Source organism: Serinus canaria, chromosome 20 (genome assembly GCF_022539315.1).
Source record: "Serinus canaria isolate serCan28SL12 chromosome 20, serCan2020, whole genome shotgun sequence".
Lineage (NCBI taxonomy): Eukaryota > Metazoa > Chordata > Aves > Passeriformes > Fringillidae > Serinus > Serinus canaria.
In genome coordinates this window covers 3,453,255-3,474,324 of record NC_066333.1, presented here as the reverse complement: position 1 = coordinate 3,474,324, position 21,070 = coordinate 3,453,255, and the positions used below count along the sequence as shown (strand labels likewise).

Here is a 21,070-nt window from a genome sequence, read left to right as displayed (position 1 = left end):
TGATTATTTATCTGCTAAACTGGAACAGGAAAACTTCACAAAGTAAAGGTGGGATTAAAATCCAACAGCAAAAAATGCGGCTGCACAAATGCACAAGGCATGATGCCTTTGCATTCAAATAGAATCATATTTAATACAATTAAAGTAATTACTTCAGTCTAGTCAGCCCTGGTTAAGTCTCCATTGGAGTTAATTAGCAAATGATAGTAAAATACTTTGAACTTTAAATGTTAAATACTTTCATTATTAATATTATTCTTGCAACTGCTGCCAGAGCAGCCAGGTCCCAGCTCTTTGGAATGCTGCAAAGTGGTGACACTGAATAAGAGCAGTACTTTTGCCTAGTTGATATAAACCTATTTCTTTGTTGTTCTAACCAAGCATCTGCCTCAAAGAAGACCCACGAAAGAGCCCAAGTCCTGCTCTCACAGGACCCCAGACTGGCTTGGTTGGTCTTGTGCCTTCCAGCAATGCCATGCAGAGTGCTGAATCCTTGCTTGGTAGCACAACTTCAGACAAAAACCCACCAAAAGGTGAGAAAATGATGACTGAAGGCACAGGGAAGAAAACAAGACAATTAACAAAGGTTAAAAGGACTGGGTCACGTTCCTGCAGAAATAAAGATTTAACTGCATACTCCTATATAGGAGAGGTTATAAGAGAGCAACCACTGATTATTTTCCTTATTCAAAAATGGAAAAAACAAAAAAAAAAGTTGAAGCCACAGAAAGGAAAATGAAGGTTTGAGAACCTTTGCAATTCAAGCAGTGGAACAAACAGCCCCAAAGCTACAGAATACTCATCACTGAGGGTATTCAGGCTTAAGTAAACACCCATCTGTTAGAGAATATTTTGTTATAATCACTCCTGCTATTGTGCAAGGAGGTGGAACCCAAGTCCCACTGAAATCTGGGGGTTGGATACCTAGGATTCATGTGTTCTGCCTTTTTGAAACATTTATTCAGAACAACAAACATCTGGTTCTTAATCCCCCAATTAACACTGTTTCCAGCCCTAAGGAATTAACCACAGAATTCATGGGAAACACTTTATTTGCTGGCAACGGAGTAAAACAAATTGCCTACAAACTTCTACATTGCTAATGGAGCAGTTTAATTGGCTTTTTTTTTTCTTTTTGACATTTTAATTAAAAAAATAAAGACCAGAATGACATCCCTGGGCAGAGACCTTTGCAGCAGTGTGTCAGCAGAGAATTACACAGCTCTGGGGACTCGGGCTCTCATTCATGGTACTGACCTCCTTTGAAGAGCACTCTGAGATCTAGCAGTGAAAAGGACTTTAAAAAGTGCTAGACAGCATCATTAGTATTCAGGAGGACACAGTTCTGTGGCTTGGTTGAATTCAAAGGGATCTGCTGGTACTTAGGAAAGCCAAAACGTTTTCCAGAGCAAAGGGCTGAGCAGCTGGGGGTTGGCCATGCTTCCAGCACTGCAGGCTGACTCAGTGTCACTGAACCAACCTCATTCCTGCTCCCTTTTTTGTTTTCAGACTTCCACAATGTACAATTTTAACCTATTTCCTGCTATAAAAGTATGGCAGTGTTCAAAATAGAGTCCCAACATAAAAATCTGCATTACTGCCTCCCCGAGCCCTGCTGGCACTCCTGCCTCCACTCCCTGTGCTCTGTCGTGCCTCTGGGTGCTTGTTCCACCTCTTTGTTACCACCTCTTACACCCTGCAGCTCAGCAGATTTACACCCTGCTTCTCTCAGTTGCTGTGGAGAAGTGCAGTGGAATGAGAAGTCAATCATCACATGTTCTAGGACTCCAGCTTTAAAGATGTCCCAGCCTGTAGGAGTGGAACATGCTGTTCTTCACTTCATCCACCTGGCTTTGCCTCCACATGAATATTGAGTAAACAGCTTTTATTCCCACCAAACAGCTTTTCAAAGAGTAACCAACACAAACATCACAATTCTAGCCAGCAACAGACTCTCAATAATAGCTCCAAAAGTCTCACCAGCTTCAGGGGGTCTGATTGAACTCTGCAGTTTACTCCAAGGTTAACACGACTTGGACAGCTCCTGAAACCATGGGCTTTGTTACACCAGGCCCTTCTGCACACATCTGCTGTGGTCCATGATCTTCCACCTGATTTTGCCCTTTGTTCTCTGTGAACAGTCCTGTGACATCAATCAGTCACATCAGGAACTGACTCAATTCCCCTCGTGCTCCTTCAAACCTTCTTACACAGTATTTCTGTATCAGCACATTCCCACTTGATGGCTGCTTTACCTTTGCCTTTTAACTTCAATGAAATCTTCTGCATTTTTTGTTTCAGGTCTAACCTTTATTAAATTTGCAGTGCTGGAGTATCTCTAGATATTTTTTTTCATTATACCAGATAGCAAGGAAAGGGGGAAACCACAAGTATTTGGAGAAACTACACTGTGATGTTCTGGGGCTGGCTTGGGGGTTTTTGTGCATATGGAGTGGTTTGTTTGGGGTTGGGGTTTTTTGGGTAGGTTTGTTGCTTTGGGGTTTTTTTAAATCATGCCATTCCAGGCTGTTGCTTGTCTTTTGTTGTTTAGATTGGACATTAGGAAAAATTTCTTTGTTGGAAGGGCTGTCAAGCACTGGAACAGCTGCCCAGGGAAGTTGTGGAGTCACCATCCCTGGAAGAATTCATAAAATGAGGAGATGTGGCACACATGGCCATAAAACACAGAGATGTGGGAACATGGTTTGGGGATGGGATAATGGTTGGAGTCAATAACCTCAGAGGTCTTTCCCAGCTCTGCTGACCCCTCCATGCTTCCCGGGTATTTCTGATGACAATATACCTCCAGAGGAGGCCAGGAAGGGTTAACTTGGACATTAGGAGTTATCAAAGCATTGAACTCCTCCAGTGCAAGCCATATAAACCTTTCCATTTGTTCCAGATTCTTAACTGCACCAAAACTGTGTAAGTTCCTACATTTTCCTTCTAGGATCAGTTAACTCAAAGATTTGCTATGTCTCTCCAGCTTGGTCTTTAGCAAGGACACAAAATAAGGATACAACAATGAACCAGAAGATGAGGAGTCCCACAGATAAAATTGCCACGATTTAAAACAAAACAACATCCAGAATCATGAATACACTCTTACAGGCAGGACCAAAAACCTGCAACCTCCACAATTCACTCCTTTGGGCATGCCACAGCCAAACCAAGGTGTGACACACTCTGAAGCCTCCTATTCTGAACAATTTCCAGTGATAAATGATTTAAGACCCACAGAACTCACACAGCTTTCAGTGCTGGAGGAAGCCCAGCCAGGCTGGTGTCTCCTGAGCTGTTTTTTTACTGACAAGCCCCCAGGAATGGGGTCTGGGCTGTCTGTCAGTGGCTGTGGCAGGGAGCTATTGCTGCCTCAGCTCCTCACTGTGTCCTTCCAGGCAGCCAGCAATTACAAGTCTCTTATCCCAATAATTACAGGCATAAGAATATGTCTTAAACAACATTATATTCTGTCCTTCCACATAGCTCATACTCTCACACTGCAATGCACTAATCACAACGAACATTTCTTTTTTTAGGAGTGAAATCAAAGTCTTAGCTGGCTGATGAAGTCTTTTTACCACTGTGTGCCTGAAAGAGACTGTGCTGCTATTTTAGGTGGCAACCAACATGGGCAAAGTAGAATTTTTATTGAACTTTAAAGTGTTTTCTTAAATCAAGTTCTTTTTCAATGTAAACAAAGCATTTAAGGCTAGAGAATTCATTCCAATAAAAAGCTTAATGGTAACTTTCAGTGGAAAACAAAACTTGGAAATTATCACCACCGTGAGTTCTGCTAAGAATATTCCGGCTATCACATGGAAATCTACACTCAGTATGTATTAGTAAATTGGAAACTGGTAAGTGTCACAGCTGGAAATGTTTCTCTTGAATATGAAAATTCTCCTGTCTCAAGTCCCAGCCTAATCAAGCATTAGCTACCAAAACTAATTCTCTAAGAACTTTCTTGTCTTTCTGAAAATTGGAATTTCAAACCATCAGTTGAGAGCTAAATGGTAACTGCAATGTCCAATACTTCCACAGATTTTAAGGCTTTACTTCTGGCCTGTCCAACATGAACCTCCCCAGATAACTCTCTCATCCAGAAACATGCCAAAAGCTGGCTGAACCTTAGAGTTTTATATCCAAAACATTTCCTCTCTGCTAAATGAGAAACAAAATAAGAATAAGAAACGTGAAACAATTCTTCAAAGACATCCAGTAGCAAATGTTGCCAAAAGCCACCTCACATCTATGAATTCTGTAGCCAGAATATTTTAAACACAAAATTGACATTTTATCCCAGAGTAAAATCCTGCTCTGCTGTTGTGTGTTCCCAAAGCCATCACACACACACACACAGCATTAAGATCTGATTCTCTCCAAGAAGTGCATCTCATCATGCTGATGAGGCTCCTCACTCACCAGTTGGGACAGCAGGATCCATTGTTGGCTTTTCCCAGGTGTTGATCTGCTCCCAGGTAAATCCATTGGTTCCCAAGGCGACGCTATAGCCACAGTTACTGTAGTGCTCATCAAATGAACAACCACCTAAAACCAAGAAAAATGAAAACAGTCCTGGGTTAATTTCCTCTCTCTCTTCGTGGTAGGCCATTTATTTAGATATTTTGTACCCAAGCTTACACAGGAAATAAGAAATAAATAAAACTAATTTCCTGTACATTATTTTTCATGCAGCTCCAAAGATGATGTCCAAAAAATATCTTGGTAATTTTCATGTTTTATATTCACTGGAAGCCCTTGTTTTCTTCCGTCCACACTACTGTTTCTAAGATCACTCCCCTTTCTTTCAACCTGTTATTGGACAGGTTGAAATAAGGATACCCCCATCCAGGAATATTTGCATGAACCTCCAAGAAAAATAGTTTTTAAAAAATCAGGAAAAGGAAGGAGGAATAGAAATGACAAACAAGCACAGCATCATTGTTCCTACAGCAAGGCCACACTTCTTTTTGCTTTTAAGCCTTGATTATGTTTAACCTGGCTTTAACCATCTCCTAAACTTAACAACACAAATTTCTGTGTAGTCCATGAACACACAGAGCTTCCTGAAAGTCTTTCAAATCAATACTTTTGACCATGGCCCTGCAGTTTCTGAGCAAGAGGATGAGAAGCAGCAGATGTCAACTGGCATTCACACCTTCCAGCCTGCTGACTGAAATCTCTTTACTTCAATTCCTGAAGTACTTGGAAAAAGTTAACTCTCATAAATACATTGGCAGCTGCCTGAACACCTGTGAATCGAGGGAAATTCAGGAACTATGGAATGAAATGTTGTATTCCAGTGCAGATCTCTGAAACTTGGGTCACACAGAGGAACAGACATCGTTTATTCCCTAGGATGTTCCAACACTGGAACATGATCTCATGCACTCTTCACTGGTACCAGCCCAGCCTGCCAAAGTATTTCACTACTGGATCCTCTGGATCAGGGATCTGGGTAACTCAGTTTGGACTTGAATCATGCCCAAGGTGTGTCTGTAAATATTTGGTTTCCTCTTAGGGAAGAAAGGGTCACTGTTCTCTGCAGATCCCAGTCAGTCCTCCAAAGGAGCTGGGCACATGTGACACACCAGGGCTGCACAGTGCTCAGGGCAACGCTCCCTTGCTCTGCCAGCCAAGCACCAGTGGCTCCTGATGATGCCTCAGGTTTAGATTTTATAGTTTTCAGTTTCTGTGCTGCTTTAGTGTGTGGGTCTGGGCTCCATATTATGGGATGGTGAGCTCTGTGCACAGAGCAGGGAGACAAAACAATTCCTGCTCCAGCTGGGCACCAAGGACAAATGATCCCAATCTCAGCTCAGGAGCACAAACCCCGTGGGCTGGAGAGAGAAAAACAAGCAGGGTGGGACTGGCTGGGCTAAAGCCGGGCTGGGACAATGAACTGCAAGGTGGGAATGGAGCAGAGCTGATCCCAGGGAGAGACCCCGTGCCCAGCCGGGCATTTTGGGGCCATTTTGGGTCATCTTGGGTGCAGCCCTGGCTGGGCTCTGGTGCTGCCCAAGGTGGATCCACTGAGGCCTCTTGATAAATCCCTGCTTTATTCTTTAGCTCTGTCCAGCCTCTGCTCCAGCTCAGCCCTCACAAGGCATCACTGACACCAACCAGAGCTGCACAGACAGAGATATTCCTGACCCCTCCCTCCTTCCCACAGCTGCACTCACACCTGGCACATCACTGACCTGTGCTCCTCTGCAGTAAAGGGCTACCCAGCACTGAAGACATTAAAGCCTTCTTTAATTTTCACCCAAATTACCCAAGCCCAAACTTCATCGCAGTTCCTATGGGACTCCTCACAAATTGCAAATGTATTTAATGCCACTAATATTTCTCAGTTCCTTACTCTGTTAATTCTGCTCTGTGCACTCCAACTGCAACTGTTTTTTTAAGTGGTTCTATAAAACCTCACCAAGCATTTCTAGTCAAGTCTATTCTAAGAAGGTTTGTTGGATAGAGTACCTGACACCCCAAAATAATGTGTTGCTGAAAAAAAAAAAAAAGGTTTGAAGAGATCAAGCTCGCCCTAAAAAATTAAAACTTGTATATATTACATATTTTCATCTGTTAATAGATTTTATGACCCTTGAAAACCTGCCTGTTTCAGTAGCTTCTGCAAACATTTCTGAGTTGTCATGATTTTATAATATTTAAATATTCCTTGCCTTTAATTTATCACATTGTGAAGCATTCCCAGCTGTCAAAACAAGCAGGATTACACCTATCTCTGTAACTGTCTCCTATCTCCCTATTTTTTTTTAATTAATTTAGGTGAAAAAGTTCAAAATTACAATATTGAACCGGCTCATTAAAAATTATCTAAGGGAAGATCCAGGCAGCCTGGACTGTGTGGGAGTGAGCAGTGAAAGTCATCCTTATCCCAGCAAGCAGAATGAGAGGCAAAATCCAATCCTGTGCTCTCAGCCTGCATGGGGCATTCTCATTTTGATGGATTCCCTTTAATTCAGGCACAAAGCATCCCCACCCCCTGCTCAGCACACAGGGATGTTGCTGTTCCTTTGGCGGAATTGTAAACACATCCTCTGCTCCAGCCCAACTCCTGTACACAGAGAAAAGGGCACAGGAGCTGCTACAAAAGTCCCAGAAGCAAAACAAGCAATAAGTAGCAAAAGATGGGGCAGCAGTGCTCCTTGAAGAGGGAATGGAATTGTCAATAGCCTGGCATAATCAGCTGAACAGGTGGTTTTATCCTCACTGAGCAAGAGGGAGTGTGAGGAGCTGAAAAAGGGACACAGTGAGAACTTGTGGAAATTAATTGGGAGCATCTGCTGATACAAGACAACACCTGAGGAAGCTTTAAAGTGCCTTGCCTGAAAGTCAAAGCTAACCTTGTAGTACAGCTGAATAGGAGAGGAAAGGATAAACCATGGAGAGCCTTAAAAGCAGCAGCAGCCAGACAGCTACATTTCAGAGCAAGAAAAGGTTAGGGGAGAAACCTCCAAACACAGAGTGACAGGGCAATAAGCCAGGAGGATTAATTCACTAGAGGCAGCAGCATTGGAATGTGGAGGTGAATTTGCAGGAAATGAGGACAAGGAGAAAAAGCTGAAGTTGATTTTAAGGGCTCAGACGAGGAGATTGCCTGTGTGAATCCTGGGTGCCAAGGGGGGGAAGTGCCCACCAGCTTCTTGCTCTGCTGTGTCCACTGAGAGCAGAATTAAAAGTGAAATAAAGGCTCAGCTGGGAACCAGAGCCACAGTGAGCCAAAAAGTGAACAGCTCCCCTCTTCACACTGCTGTGTATTATGGAACAGGAAAGAAACTTCAGAAAGTGACAGGAAAGTAGCACAATATATCAGAACATCACAGATCTTGGGGTTACTTTAACAGTCACAGAGTCACAGAATGGTGTGGGTTGGAAGGGACTTAAAGCCCATCCAGTGCCACCCCCTGCCATGGCAGGGACAACTTCTACTGTCCCAGGCTGCTCCAAGCCCTGTCCAGCCTGGCCTTGGGCACTGCCAGGGATCCAGGGGCAGCCACAGCTGCTCTGGGCACCCTGTGCCAGGGCCTGCCCACCCTCACAATAAAATCTTCTTCCTTATATCCAGTTCTTGGTAAAGCCACATAGCCACAGTGACTCGGGTTCATTTTTGCCAAGCAAGGACATCAGTGGTGGCCCCACTTTCTGCAGAAGTTGGCAGATGTGACATTGCAGCTTCCCTTCCAGACAGCCAGGTTCAGAAAACTGGAGATTTTAAGAGTTCACTAAAGTAGGAATAGTTACAGACAGATGAGTTGCTTTCACTGTTGTCAGCACAAGCTTAATATTCAATATTCCAAAGACACCCCACCCATGCAGATACTTTGTATGAGCTACACCCAAATATGATAGAACACAGACAGGAACAGGTCAGATCCATCCCCAAACAAAGTCATCCATGGCTGAAATCTGACTGCTTAGAGGCAGAACAGGGCTATTCATTAACCTTGACAAAATAATCCTCAAGTTGAATTGAAAAGAAGACCAACCACTGGATGAATTTAGTTACCAGGTCTGCAAGATATCATTTCAGTCACATATCACAGAGTAGCTGGAGGAAATAACATTTACACAATCACCAAAGTGGGGTGCTGGGTCTTCATAAATTGTTAGCAAGAATGAGGACTTTTGGGAAAGATACTGGGATGTTTGGAGCCTTGTTCCTGCTTGGCTAGAAATTAAACAAATGCAGTGGCTCAGTGGGGCCAATGATGGAATGGAGATGGCTTTGGATAACACAGGTGGTGTTAAACCCTTTTCACAAAATGAAATCTAAACAAGAAAGCTTTTCCCTTCCTGAAAAGGGTCATATTGAAGCAAATAATGGCTCACATAAGAAGGATAAACTATCCCTTGTTTTACACTGCGGGCTTGTAACAATGCCACTGCTCATCTGAGTGATGCTAATTAATCTTGAGCAGACCTATCATCAGTTACTGAGACTTGCCCCTGGATTATATGTAAACCAGCCTTGCATAAATTGAATGGCTCCTTTGAATATATAATTGAATTTGCAGAAGTGTGCGCCAGGGGGGTGTTTAAATAAGTGCACAAATATGATAAAAAGAACTTCACGCCATAATATCTAATTCAGTAAGCAAAAATAATGGCAGGGCACATTCCAATTAGTGTTTGATTTATTTATTTTAACAAATCCAATTAGTTGAATGTTTTATAAAGTCATCCAATGTCAAACTCTCACAGACTCACCAGATAAAAAACACAATACTTCTAAAAGGGGATAAAGAAACACAGTGATGTGAGAAGCCTCATTGGTTATGCTGTGGCTCTAAACACACACAGCAAACAGAGCAGCAGATAGAATTTGATCAGGCATTTACAGCAATCCCAGAGTGGGAAAGGGACAGAGACAATGAGAACATCAGTCTCACTGATCCACTCCACCATTCCTCCAAAAAGAAGCAGTTACTTCTCTCATTTACTAAAAACAAACACAACCAACAACCCCCAAACAGCAACAAAATGGGCAAAAGAAAGCATGAATGCTTTTTAGTAAACATCCCTTTGGAAACTTTCATGAGAGCTGAGATTTAGTCTATCAATTTTTATCTTAAACCCACAAAATGCAAAGCAAGTAAAGGAAGAAACAAATGCTGTTAGGATGAGGCAGTGCTTATGAACTATACAACTCTACAAATTAAACCACCACTGTTTCTGATCATCCATCCTCATCCCTTCCAGAGACATTCTTGTTTACCAGGGCTGGAAAAGATGCATTTGGCTCATTAAAGTAACTCTTAGTGTGGGATTTATTGTATAAAAATCCATGTGTAACTTATTTTTCAGACTGTAGAATTCATATAGCAAATTCCTAAGAAATCTTAATGTAAATTCTTCTGGAAGTGGGAGAGAATGGAGAATGAAAATGTACATGTAAAGCTTGTGCTGAGTTGCTTAAGATGGGATAAATCAAGGAATGTTGGAACTTCCTCACTCAGGAAGAGCAGTAAGTCTTTTATGTGTATTTTAGTCCTTCCAGAAAGAAAAAGACAAAGGACATCAGACAAGTGAATATCAACCTGTTCTTGCAACTGGCCAATCTCAATTACTTGATTATCCTAGCCAAATGTTTGTCCTATAGCCACAGATTTTCAAAGAACAGGTTTCTGCAGAGAAAAAAAGAGTCATCCTGACAGAGTCAGAGGGCACCAAGTGTTCAGGATGTGCTTAAACTCAGACTCTGCAGGGGAGACAAAGATGCTCTGATTCCTCAAACTGCAGGGAAAACTTAATCATTTTTTATCTCTCATTAGCTATCAGAGGATCCCCACCAGGAGAAACTGGGAATAGAAGGAAGAAAGAAGGAATAACCTCTGAAGCAAAGCATTCATAACTTCTATTCATGATGTCAGCTCTTTAGGAGCTAGGCTCAGACCTTGCACAGATTCAGGTGAGTCACTCCAGCATTAAGCACAACTCCCAGGCTTCCCAGCTGCTGTGCTCACACAAGTGCTTCTCTTGGGGCACCCAGATGTTTGGGCTTCAGAAACAGCCATCAGTGATTTCTCTAATACATCCCACCTGCTTGGGTTTCTGCTGCAAGGGTCAGCCCCCATGGTCAAGGAGTGATTCACCCACCCCAAGACAGTTCTGTTCCTTGACATCTCTTGACATAGTCTTGCTAAATTTACTTGTAAGTAGAGACAGTTTTATCTATGCTCTGGAAGGTGACAGCTCTCTGAGATACCAGTAGCAACTGTCTGGCCAAGGTTTGAAGCATTCCTGTTAGAGCTGACTAAATTTCATTCATTCTTTTTTGCATGTCCTGTGCCCTGGCAGTCCAGATTACAGCAGAAGCATACAGAAAGCTTGTCTTTATTTTTAAAAACAGCAATGAAAATTATTTATCTACATAATTAAAGTATATATGCACAGGATTTTGGGGGTTTTTCCCTAAATCAATGTAATCCTTAAAAATCCTGAATGCAGTTTAGAAAATCTCTCCTTGGTTCAAAAGTGGAATTGAGATTCCAAGTGCTACCAAGCCATTAAGGAAGACACTCATACTATCAGCATATATTTATATATATTTTTAAGGCTTTTTGGAATTATACACCCTGTGACCTAGCAGCCTTTGCAGGTTCAGTGTTACCTGTCTATTCCCACATGTTCTGAAGCAGCTCTGAGCACAGTTTCCATGCACACACATCCCCCATGCAGGGATAAAATCAACAGTTGGAGGTTCCTTGCACAGGAACCTTGCTACACCCAAAATATTGCTTAAGGGATCACAGGTGGTGTCCATGAGGAGCATCAGCAGTACCAGACTGGTGAAGCTTTGTCATGAGAACACCTCAAGTGCCCTCCCAGGAAGAACAAGCTTTTCTCCCAGCACTTCCCTGCAGAAGTGTTGGTCCCAATGGTGCAGCAGAGCCCAACAAGTTTCTAGTTCTGCTCCCAATCCCAGTGGAGCAGAGCAAGCCTTGTGGATCCTGACCTGCATGGAGCAGTGTTTGAGCTCCATGCCCTGAACTTGTCAGTTTAAGCTGAGTTTTCAGCTTAAACTCTTCATTACAGGTTTCTCTTTGCTGAATTTCCCCTCTGTGTCTCTGCACTGAGCCCCAGCCCTGCTCAAACACTCATTACTAATTCTGTGCTTCATAATCCACCACGGATCAGTGGAACCACTTTGAAGTATCCCAGGACTAAAACTAACACTAAATGTCATTTGTTTCAATTTATATGTCCAAATCAAGGATGACTCATCTAACTTGCCTTGCAAAAATGTATGTCCTTTATTTAATACCAGGAATACATTTTTGCCACTGACAGCTGAGCTGTCACTATTCCAATGGCTCAATATTAACATTTTATTGCTTTAAGCATAAGTTAATATTAGAGATCTGTACATATCCCTAATCTGATTGAATTAATTTTTTTTTCAAGCTGCTAAAAGAGTCAGTTAATACCCTGCACCTTTTCAGAGAGCCCTGACTTTCCATGTTCAGTTAGTTCCAGTCTGCTGCATCACACCAAGATTTATGCTAAGAATGTTCAGACTTGCCTGTCCCAAGGAAATGAAACTTGTAAAATTAACACAGGTAATCAAAGCTATAAAAGATCCTTAGACAGACATTCCCCACCAACTTCTCAAGATTCTAACTAATAATCTTTCAATCTATAAATTTAATGGCTTTCCACCATTGAAGCAGACTCCTGCTTTAGTCATAGTATGACAGAATGAAGATTTCTTTTTAAAACCACAGATTTGCAGCACACACTTGCTGCTATACTTGTAGACTGAATATAAAAAACCCCTTTACTTTTCTTCAATTCACTTATTTAGTCACAGGAATTCTTTTTTTCCTAAAATAATCCTGTTTTGTATTCCAAAAATTCACTTTAAATTGTAAGCCATGACTGTTGAAGATGTGCTTAGTTATATTTGTCAGTAAAAGCTATTTGTGGGTGTCCATTGTTTCTTAAAAAAAAAAGAAACATTGCTTTTCTTTTCTTCCAGTACCTGAAAATTCTTAGGGCTAATTATTCAGTGTAGCCTAACAGGCTTGTCCAACATTGTATTTATAGTGCATTTCCACTAAATTCTACCTCAGCTGCTCCACTGGAGAGTTGATCAGTCAGAGCTCTCTATTGGCCTCTTCCTTCCAGCATTTATCTGTCACATGGATACCTGTTCCACCTGCACACTTAAATTACAGCCTCCTTTTACTCTACAAGGCAGAAAAACCTGTCTGGAAGTAGCTGTTTCTCACTTATTTTATATTCCATTAGCAAGCCTCTCATTCTCAATAAGCTTTTATACAAACTTCAAATTAATGTGTTTGAACTTCAAGCAAGCAGCAGCCGTTGACTGACTCACATTATCTTTGGTGATGAATAAAATATTGTCTCAACAGACACCATTCCAGGAACTCCAACAGCAGCTACAAAACCTCCAGTCCTTCTCCTTTCCCTGTTCTGCTGTTCGGGCTCCTGTGTTGGAGGAAGATCTCCTCCCAACAGAGATGTTCCATTGGAAGTTCATGGTCATTAAACACAAGGCTTGGCTTCAATAAGGGTAGGAGGTCTGGTTTCTTGCCACACCCTCAAACACAGAAGAGAATTAAACACAATCTGGCTGCCATCAAACATAACTAGAACAGCAGAGAAGGATTCTTCTTTTCAGAGAAGGATTTAAGTTTTTATTGGACTGGCATTGTTATAATCATTCCATTAGCTTCCCAAATGAGGCCAAGGGGAGTAAATTAACTCAGTGCTGAACTTCCAAAAGGCATCTTACTTTTGCACTCACAGAAAACTACTCACAGCCTTCATAAGGGCAGAAATGTCCATGTGCACACACAGACAGCCCATCTTTCCAAACAGTTCCAAAAAGAGCTGCCAGTAGTTTAAATGTTTTCCTGGAGAAGATTCTAATGAAGTGGGTTGATTCTTGATGAACAGTACTGTTGTTTTGCTTAAATTGCTTCTGAACATGTGCAATTAAAGATGCAGCACTGTGCAGGACTCCAAAAGCTCCTTGATATTTGAGCTACCATGCTTGACAAGTATTAGCTCAACTCAGCCTGGTTAAATATCAGATTTAGATAAAAGGACAGCTATCATCTGTTATTGAGTATCAGCAAATAAAAACTAATTGGCTAATAATACAGTGGTAATAACTTGCAATGAGTCTTACCACTGATATATCATGTTAAATTTAATAACTTTGTTATTGGAAGCTACTCCCAGAGAATGGTTGTGTAAATAACTTTTATTGAGTTCTAACAATTCTTATAGCTCCAACTTTATACTTAAGTCAAGGTTATCTCTTCCAGATGCCCTTTCTCTTGTTGCTGGCAGTTACTGGCTCAAATTACAGTTAAAGTGCAATGTCAAGGATATTTAAAGACATGTATTTTAAATTGTTTTCAGTCAAACCATGATCTTCATTCAATGTGTCAGGAGCAAGTCAGGCCCAGAAGTAACAGTGGCTCTCCAGCTGCTCTGCTTCCAGCTGCCCTGGAGTCAGGCTGGGAACAGGAGGGCAAATCCTGCACTCTGTAAGAGCTCTTGTAAACTTCCATCAGCTGACTGATGGCTGAGGCACTGATAGTCAGCTGCAGATTTGAATTTCTCTAGTTTTTAACCTGACTTTTTTTTTTTTCAGTGTATTTATTTGGCCTCTGCATTTTTTATCCACATTTTCTCCCTTGATGTACCAGTGCACTGCAATACCCAGGATGCTGCTCAGAATCCCAGGGCAGTGGGGCAAACACCAAGCCCTGGAAGCCCCTCTGTCCTCTGCAGCACACTGGAAACAGTGTGAGGGAAAAAAAAATAAAATATGTGCTTGCTTTTATCCTCCAGCCTCCTCTGTGTAAATTCATTGCCCAAAGAGAAAAACACAGAGCAAATACGTGCCAGGAATAAATGGGTCTCTGCCTCACAGCAGTTGTGAGTTCTTGAAAATATACAGAGCTCCTCTTCTGTTTAACCAAATTTCCTACCTCTACATAAGCAGATGTGCAAAGTGCCTCTCTAATTACAGCCATGAATCTTCCTCTGCCAGTCCCTGACCCAGAATGTGCATTCAGCAGAGCTGCAGCATTCCAAACTCTGTGTTAAAGAGGGGCAGCATGGCAAAGAGGAGGAAATCCAGAGTAACTTCAGCACAGCTCAGGTTTTGTTTAGGGACCATCACAGCCTCTCTCACCCCCCTGGGTGCTACCCTGGCACATCCTTGGCCACCTGCAGCCCGTGACAAGTCACAGGTGAGCCCAAAAATGTCCCTCAGCCACGTGCTGCTGGAGGAGTGCCCACGAGCCACTGCAGTCTCCATCCACTGATGGGGGAAATGATTTGTTAATAACAGCTCAGTATCTGCTGAGGTTCTTGATTTTAGAGGAATTCCAAACTTGAAAATGGATGAGATTTCAACATCTTATTTCCATTCTGCACTTCTCTTTGGAACAGTTTCAGGCAGGGCTATCCCCATTATACAAAACCAGCAATGAACAAGGAGAAAAATATTCCTATTCCATCATCTAAGGCCTCATTCTTGCCTTTGCTATAGATAACCTCCAGTTTAAGGCTGAAACTTGGAATAATACATTTCCAAGGGAAAATATTTTTCAAGACAGATTTTCTGAACTCCACAGCTCCTATTCCTTTTAAGCAGCATCAAGCCTGAACTCTGCTGGGAAGCATTAAATCCTTAAAACATTTCTTGCTGAGACTTGAAAGGCACAAGGTGAAAATCTAAAAGCAAATCACTTCTCAGTATAATGAATGACCAGCTTGGAATAAGAAGCCCTTTTCTGTCACATGAACCATGGTTTCAATCAGCCTTTAATCCCTGGTCCATTGAGACATGTGAGCCAAGAGCTCTGAGCTTTTTATCCCAACCTCAGCACCCCTTGGGGGTGCAGTCAGGATGGACATGCAGCAGAGATGGCCCAGGAAAGGGCAGTTCCTAAAAACCTAAAACTGAAGCAAGCTTCAAAGCTGTTTCACTGACAGTACATCAATATTTCCTTTCAGGAATCTTGGAGGATTTTGTAAAACCTGTGTAAAACCCCACACTTTTGGTAGAACTGCAGACAAACTTTATTGCTGTTCTTAGACTGAAATAGTCCAAGTTCCTAAGTGCTATTCAGATGCACAAAAAGCTCTTTTACTGGATATTTACATCTGGAAATAAGGTCTTACCAGCAATTTAAGAAAATAATTGTCTTGGCTTTAAAGACTTCTCTTTACACTTGAAACTGAATGATGCCATCTCCAGAAACAAGACAAACACCTTGTGCATGATATTGCTTTATCCACCTCCTTGCCATGCCCTATAGAGCACCTTTCCATTTGATTTTGGCAGATGAAAGGGTATTTGTGAGTATAGCTGCATACAGTATTTACCAGCCAGGAAACTCCATTAAAATGTAATGCATTCCCAGAGCTCCAGGTGAAAGTGCAGCTACTCAGCAGCAAAGATTTTTAATAAGTGTCCTCCTCAAGATTTCAGCTCTGCAGCTTAACTAAGTATAAAATTTCTAATAAATTCATTGTCCATTTTTATACAAGTCATTTAAATTTTAAGATGCCTGTGTGAGAACCTGATTTATTAAATATATGATTCTTCAAAAGATTATGATCATGACATTAAGTCATTCAGAAATTAGATTCAGTTTCTGATCAACTGAATTGGTATTAAATATACTTATCCAATTATAACCAGAGTGCAATTATACTGATACTTGAGCTAACTGCACATTAGGCATTGCAGCCAAAAATGTAAGAGAGATGGAGTGAAAGAATGTTTGAAAGCACATTTTTAAAATAAAGGAGAAGATATTCAGATGAGCATTTAAGAGGAAATTCTTTACTCAGATGGCCAGAGGCCCTGGCACAGGGTGCCCAGAGAAGCTGGGGCTGCCCCTGGATCCCTGCAGGTGTCCTGGGCCAGGTTGGGTTGGGCTTGGAACAACCTGGAAAAGGGGAAGGTGTCCCTGCCCTCCCTCTTTAAGATCCCTTCCAACCCAAACCATCCCATGGTCCCATGGCCTCTCTGTTGATCTCTATTCAGTGTGCTAAGCCTTGTAACTGAAAGCTAAAGTAAGATAAAAACAATAATAAAATAAGCGAATCAGGCATCTCCTTGTGTTATCTATGCACTTTGTAGCCTATTGTAACAACCATGGCATCAACCCACCTTCTTTTACCCCTGAGTTCTCTCACAATCCCCTCACCAGCACAAACTTGTGACTGGCAGAGGGAAGGAGCACAGGGAGCTCCAACAGCCAGCTTAAAACCAGGACAGCTGGGTCAGGTCAGACACCTGCCAGGGCTTACCTGGAAACACTCACAAACACGATAAGCACACACTGAATCCCAAAATCTTCCTCAAAACACATTCCCAGCCTTAAACAGCTTCCCACCTTCCACGTGGTGCTGGCACTGCCCAGGGAATGGGCACGGCCCCGAGGCTGCCAGAGCTCAAGAAGAGTTTGGACACCATTCCCAGGGATGGCCAGGGTGGGGCTGTTGGGGGGTCTGGGCAGGACAAGGAGCTGCCCTGGGTGATCCTGGGGGTCCCTCCCAGCTCAGGATCCTCTCTGATTCCATGGACCAGCTTCACTGATAACCATTCAGGATCTCTGTGCACTTCTGGAATTTGTAAACTCCCAGGATAACTTGTGCACCTTTGGCACAGCCTGACACCTGGCTGTCACCTCCAGGGGCTCAGCTGGAAACAGAGGGGACAGGGGTGCTGCTGCCAGGGCTGGCATGGCACAGTGACACTGCAGAGAGAGCATCTGCCACCTGCTGAACCAACACCCCAGGAAGGAGACAGGGACTACAGGATATTATTCTTCCATGGAAATGACTGTGCCTGGAGGCACAACTGTTCTCCATCACATTTTCACTTCATACACGACAGACTTCTCACCAGACTATCAATATCAGCTTTGGTTGGTTTGTTTGTTTTCTCTTTTTTTTTTTTTTTTTAATTCTAAAGCACTGTCTCACAGGGAGGAAATAATTGTGATACTTGACTATACTGCATCCTTTTTAGCAGTTTAAGACTATTTTAAGATTAGATAATTAAGATAAACTTGATGATGAAGTCCCAGCTGGAATAAAGATGTTGTTTATCTGAAAACACTCATCTGTGGCAAAAACTAATAGAATTTCCCAGAGCAGAGACTATAATTAATATGGATTTTTTTTTAAACATTATTTAACCAGCAGATTTAATTTTATTAACACAGAGACTAAAAACAATCCAAGTGAGTGGACTTGGTTTCAGATATAAAGATTTTAGCAGAGTTGTGCAAATCAGGTTTTGGATTAATGTTCTCTTTCCTCAGAGGTGCAGATGATCCAACCACTGATCACCTCCATCCAGCTGCAGCACAAGTGTGAGCAGAGACTTTCTGAGCACACTTGACCCAAATCCCAGTCACAGCACCAACTTTCCCAACACTTTCACTGGCCCCACTCCTCACACAAGCACCAGAGCTCCCAGCCAGCTGTGCTGGGAGAATCCTCACCTATCCACAGCTAGCTGCCACAGCACTTCTGTGGAGGAGGAACTACCACAAGCATGGCATTGGATGGCACTCCAAGCTGAAAACAAGGAAATGAGCTGGTAGAAAGTGACCTCCATCCCCAGCCCTGGGAGCACTGAACTCCTGGTGACAACTCCTGGGTGCCTCAAGTCACAATTACAACATTTATTAGCAGATCCTCAGCTCAATGATCTGGTTTTATTTTATAACCTACATTGAATGATGGAGGCAATAATGAGGTGTCCTCAAGAGGAAAATGACCAATGACACAGAATATTATTTTCTTGCCAACATCACCAAAGCTTTCTTGAGATCTCTGGAAGGACAGAAGTGAAATGCTGTTTATTGCTAACTAGGAAAAGAAAATAATTTCATTCTGGAAGAGTTCTGATGCCAATTTTGCACCAGCAGTTTGTGAAACCATAGTTTCACTGTAGCAAGAGTTTGATTGTTCTCAAGTGAGGCTCCCACAGCACAGAAATCTCACCCAAACCACGCAGTCTGAGGGGGTGCTAAGGTTCCATCCACTGCCTCCTGCACACTCTGCTATTTATTCTCTGCAACCAGAAGCCCTGTGGTGACATTGCTGGGTCCTCACAGCACTGAAGGCCTGCTCAATTCATTCTTTTCCAGCCTGGAGTGGCTGGACCATTCCATGCTTTCCCTCCCTGCACCTCCCAGGAGCTGCTTTGCTGCATTAAGGGAGATACAGACTCCAGCCTCCCCATGGCAGAAATTCTCAGTTATGCCACATCTCCTCATAGCCCTTCTTTCCACCTGTGGTGTGCTGGGTTCATCTCTCCTCTGGAGGAGCACCTGTGCTGTCCAGATGGATATTAGTGAATATTCCAGATAAAATAATTGCTGATCTGTTTAACACATTCCTGCTTTGCCATCTTGCCTTACACAAAGACATTCTCTTTGCAGAGGCACATCTCAGACTCATCTCAATCTCCTGCTCCAGCAGCTTCTTGTCACTTCCAACTGATTTCAAACCTTAAACCAAAAAAACTAATTAGTCCTGAGATGCATGACCTTGCATTCTGTACTACTAAATTACATCCCTTTTTTTTTAATGTCATCACATTTCAAAATCCTAATTCCTCCTGTCTGATAATTTTATCCTCCTCCAGCTGTGTGTGAGGACTACCTACAACAGCACATTCTTTGTTTTCATGTTCAGAGCAGCACTGAAATAAACTTAAGATTTCAAAAATTATCATTTAACCTCAGTTAGGATTCTTCCAGCCTGATCCAGTAGAAAGGTATAAGAAAAAGCTTGCAATGCCCAGGGTAGTCCTAGACTCACACATTCAGCTCATTTGTCTGTAGCACTGCTATTAAACTTGAGTTAATTTACTACACTATTTTCCAAACCAGTCAGAGAGTCCTGGAATGGTTTGGGTTGGAAGGGACCTTAAAGCTCATCCAGGTCCAGCATCCCTGGGCAGGGCCACCTGCCACTAAATAATAATCTTTTGGTATCATCCAGGAAAGCAGTGCATCCATGATCCAGTTCCCTTTTAAAGTCTGTCTTTTAGGATCTGTGTCAGTATTTCCAAAAACCTACACTTTAAATTAAACCTACTAAACCTCCCTACACTTTAATTTAAACCTTTCTAGCTTTAGTAATCAACATTAAAAGATTCAGTATTGAATAAAAGAATTTATACCCTGTTGGACCAATCCTTCATGATTCAATTCCACACTTTACAGTATTTAATTGTCAATTATGTGATTTAATATCTTAGATAAAGTCAGTGCACTAACATACTGGTACTAATTAAACAGGGCAATTATAAAATGGAACCTGACTTCCAGTCCTGTCACACTGACAGTGTTTCACAGGTGAGAAGGTGAAAATGAGAAAAAACAAGAGGAGCTGCTCTAAAACCCTTCGTTTAACAAGATCCACTTGACTTCCCCAAACTTGCCATTACTGTTCTGATATGATTTGGAATAAACTAGAATCAGTAACTCACAAGTACCTTTACTAGTTACTACACAGTTAGATTTTTGCCTTATTGAATTTTGGGAGAATTCCAAGCGCACACTGAGCAGAAATTCTGGTTCTTACCCCAACTTTGCAAGTTTAATTTTTATATACATATAACAAGTCTATTCATATACAGACCTAGTGAAAGATCCTCTTTCTGCTGCCACATTCAGGGAGTTGATCTGCCTGAAACCTGGTGCCAACAGCTCTTTGCCTTCATAGTGCAAAAAATCTGTGTACAAACACGAGGGCAACAGGTAACTGAGTGAGCACAGCAGCTGAGAGTGCTTGGGCAGGAAAGAAGCCCTGGAAAATTAATGGAAGCATTGAGTCTGTCCCTTGTTTTACAGAACAATAAGTGGTGCTATGCAATCTTTGGGATATGATCAAAAAAGCTGTCAAAGCACAGAAACATAAACCAAGTCTTTTTTGAGGTGATTTTGATGAATCCCATTGGACCAGACTACCATAAAGCTTATTACTGATTGATCAGGGATGTGATTACTGATTGATCAGGGATGTGATTACTGATTGAACTGGGATGTGATTACTGATTGAACTGGGATGTGGCAATGAGGAGTTTAATTTATGCACCATGGCTGTTTCCCTCTACTGGAGCCCAGTGTATTTATGTTGGACTGAAAGAGATGTCACCCACAGCAATGAACTTAAATTTTCCTGAGAGAATGCTCAGATTTTAATAAAATAAAAAAAAAAAAAATAAAAAGAGGAAAAAACCAGACAAAAACAAACCAAACAAAATAATTAGGAAAAAAACCACAAAAAAAAAAACCCATTAACAACAAGAAAAAACCACCAGCCTCCCAATATTTTGTAATAGCTTTACTCATTCTCAAAAATAAGAGATTTGAACACAGGAAAATGATAAACACAGAGTGGTTTGGGTTGGAAATGACCTTAAAGCCCATCCAGCCTCACTCCTGCCATGGGTAGAGACACCTTCCACCATCCCCATCCAACCTGGCCTTGGACATTTCCAGGGATGCTGGGGCAGTCCCAGCTG

The 21,070-nt window shown here is 42.0% G+C and overlaps 1 protein-coding gene across 1 annotated transcript in view; it reads right to left on the bottom strand.

Moving 5' to 3' along the window:
• PTPRT (protein tyrosine phosphatase receptor type T) overlaps positions 1-21,070 on the bottom strand; it is a 473,718-nt gene that overhangs the window by 335,869 nt on the left and 116,779 nt on the right. The window contains exon 2 of the mRNA XM_050982229.1: positions 4,426-4,551. Within this exon, the coding sequence (XP_050838186.1) occupies positions 4,426-4,551 (126 nt within the window). The remainder of the gene's footprint in view (positions 1-4,425; positions 4,552-21,070) is intronic.